This window comes from Pediculus humanus, genomic scaffold (assembly GCF_000006295.1).
Source record: "Pediculus humanus corporis 1103172107729 genomic scaffold, whole genome shotgun sequence".
Lineage (NCBI taxonomy): Eukaryota > Metazoa > Arthropoda > Insecta > Psocodea > Pediculidae > Pediculus > Pediculus humanus.
Genome location: NW_002987332.1, coordinates 272,909 through 276,302, shown reverse-complemented (window position 1 = coordinate 276,302; position 3,394 = coordinate 272,909). Strand labels below are relative to the sequence as shown.

Sequence of the window (3,394 nt, the reverse complement as noted above, 5' to 3'; positions counted from 1 at the left end):
CGAGACACAATGAGAGCACTAAATTTTTTTTTTATTTATAAATAACCACTTTCACGTAAAATCGACCTCTTATTTACGGAATAATGAATGGGGGGAAGGAAAAGGGGAAAAAAAAGAAATTCTGTATCGATTTTGTTATTATTTTTTTATCAGGTGCATAACAAAAATAAATTTTTTTTTTAAATAAATGCTCAAGTTTTTAACTTTTACCACCACCTTTTACGAAATCACGTTTTTTAAATAATTTTCAACCTTACAATACGTTCCCTTACCCTCCCCCCCCCATTTTTTTAACCGCGAAATCCACAGTCGTAATTTTGCGGCTGAATAAAATGAAAAAAAAAAATGGATGCAACAACTCAATCATGGAGGAAAAAAGAAAAAAAAAAATTATTCTGGGCGATTATCAGATAGAATTTCTCTCTCTCTCCCTCTCTTCCCCCCCCCCAAACAGAATATTTAGAATCATTAACAAAAACATCCTGGAATAGAAAATGACGCAAACAAAAAATTTGGAAAATAAAAAAGAAAATCGGTACGTAATTCTACCATGGAAATCCATTAAAGCAAATTAAAGTTTGTTTTTTTTACGAGAAAGGGAGGGAGGGGGGGGGAGAAAAAACCGTTATGCAAGTTTTAATTATTTGTGCCATTACAAAAAATTCGTGATTACCGGCCGTAACTTCGGAGAATGTTCTCGAAAACGTTTCCATTCAAATTAAATACTTAACCGTTCAAAAAAAAAAAAAAATATTAACGAGTTTAAAAAATACATATATAACTTACGTCTTGGCAAAAGGCAGCGGCGTTTGATACGTTGGTCGTGTCAGCAGACTCGCAAGATTCAATTTTAACGGATTCGTTAAAAGTGATTTCTTCGTTCGATATTTGATTTTGAATTTCCTCACTCGTTAATTCTAATGCGGTTTCATTTAAAATCGGTTTTTCTTTGCTGACATCCTCCTCCTCGATATTTTCACGCTTTTCGTCGGGAGCCATTTCACAAAATTTGTTATCATCATGACTGAAATCCTGAGTCTCGTTACTTTTGTCGCAGCCATCAACAGGTGATGTCGCATTTCCGGAATCCTTATTTTCCAAATTTTCATTCAAATGCGAAAGAGATTCGGCGACAAAAGTTTGTTTATCGAGATCTACGGATCGAGGAGCGAATAATTCGGATTCTTTCATTTCTTCTGCTAATGCACTTTCGACATTTTCTTTCGATTCGTTCTCGTTTTTTTCTGCATTGAAATCTTTTACGTCGGCCGTGTTATCCATTTGTTGTAAATTGACTTCTTCGGCCACGATTTCATTAGCATCGCTCGAATCGTTAGCATTTATTACTTCTGAGTAATTATTTATAACGGAATCGCGAAATGGATTTTTATCATTCGTCGATGAAAATTCATTCGCCGGAAATTCTTTTTCATTTTTCAAATCATCCAAATCCAAAATATTATTATCATCATTTTTTTTCTCGCGCTCAAAACTCATCGTTTCCTCATATTTTTTCCCGCTTATCATTTCTTCATATACGACTTTATCATCAGAGTTAGATTCTTGTCTGATTTCAGAATCATTCAAAAAATTCATGTTGTTCAATTCGTTTCCGGTTTTCGTTTCGTAATTGTTCGAATCTAAATTTTCCGTTGCGTTTTTCTCATTGTACGACGACTCATCGTATTCTTGCGGGAAATTTTCTTTGACTTTAACCGTTTCATCTCTCGCGAATTCAATCAATTTATTACTTCCGTTATCCGAATTTATCTGTCCTTTTTGCCAACAATCACTTCCGAATGAATTTAAATTGTTTTTAGGAGATGTTAAAACATCGTCGAGAGCGTCCACGTCTGTTTCCGGTCCGAAATCTTCATCCGATTCGTTTTTCATGTGATCTCTGAAATGATGATTTCCATTCGCTTCGTACATCCCATTCACTCCGGATTCGTTCAACAGAAATTCATTCATGTTCGTTTGAAAATTTGACTCCATTTTAATTCCGTTTTGATGTATTACTTTCGGCCTGAGGCCGTTTAAATCGATCGAACAATTATAGATTTCTGACGGATCCGTTAAAAAAAATACAATCACGGTTATATTGTCCGTTGAATTATTTTCTTTTGCCAAATCTACGAGACGCTTGGCGACCGTATGAACTTCACCTAAAAAAAAAAATAAAAATGATATCCGAATTAGAAAATTTTTCTTTCCTTCCTTTTAACGAAATATTTATCATCATCATTATTAGCGCGATCTAAATCCCGCTTTTCATTTTGTAATAATAAATAAAAACATTATTCATAATAAAATTTTCAAGTCGATGTTGTAAATCATATGGGATTCAATTCAAATGCGACGTTTTAATAAAACTTATTAAGTAATAAGATATAACAATGAAGCAAAGCGTGTGCCAATAAAATAATAATGATAATAATAATCTAACGACAGCAATTCGGTGTGGAAACGACGACAATGACGGTTCCTCATATGACTAAATAATATTTATGACGTAATTCATCTGCCATGACATATCTTAATTAATTAATATTTATTTTTTATATTTAATTCCCTACTCCGTTAATCCGTTACTCAGCAAAAATTTCCAAATGCACCTTTATGCAAAAGAACATCTTTAATGAATCGGCCATCGCAAAAATATATACATATAATTATTAAAAAAAAAATTAAAATAAAAATGGAGGATCGAAATAAGATGAAAAAACGAACAATGACCCTTTTCCGCATTCATTTAAAACATGTTTTTAATAATAGGAAGAGAAAAAAACAATTTTGAATTTTTTCTTTTTTTTTTTTTTTAACTTTGCCATATGAATGATTTTTGAATATTTAAAAAAAAATTTTAAAATGGTGGAAAATATATAAATATATATTAAAAAAATAAAAATAAATTAAGGTCGTCGATGTAATTAGTGTTAATTCACTTCTGAATCTTTGCCCTACGTTGAAATTAATATAATTACTTTAAAATTAATTAATTTTTTATTTACTCGAGGTCTAACTTTGAGTTTTAATAAATGCTTGGAAATTTTTTTTTTATAATTATTTGATTACAATTAATTATTTAAATATATAAAAAAACAACTTTCAGGATCGTAACTCACCAAAACAAATATTTATAAAAAAGAAATGATTTAATATTAACTCAAAAGAAAAAATATATATATAATGATAAATTAATTTAATATAAATTAAATAAGTTTTTTGCGCAGAAAAGAAAAAAAAATGGGAGGGAGGAGGGAGAGGGAGAGGGAGACCTTGGAAAAAATCACATTGTGTCAAAATCCACGGTTATTACGTGAATGATGATGATGATGATACATCATGATTAAAGTCGTCGTTTTTTTTTTTTTTTTGAAGATTTCATCAAAGA

General features: G+C 30.8%; 1 protein-coding gene across 1 annotated transcript; it reads right to left on the bottom strand.

The window, feature by feature from the left end:
* Window positions 1-290: 290 nt before the first annotated feature.
* Phum_PHUM320240 (Dentin matrix acidic phosphoprotein 1 precursor, putative) lies at window positions 291-2,752 on the bottom strand (the record flags this gene model as incomplete). The annotated part of the gene is made up of 3 exons (XM_002427416.1): window positions 291-323; window positions 787-2,165; window positions 2,737-2,752. 3 exons carry the CDS (start codon window positions 2,750-2,752, stop codon window positions 291-293), a joined length of 1,428 nt encoding a protein of 475 aa, XP_002427461.1.
* Between the last annotated feature and the right edge of the window lie 642 nt (window positions 2,753-3,394).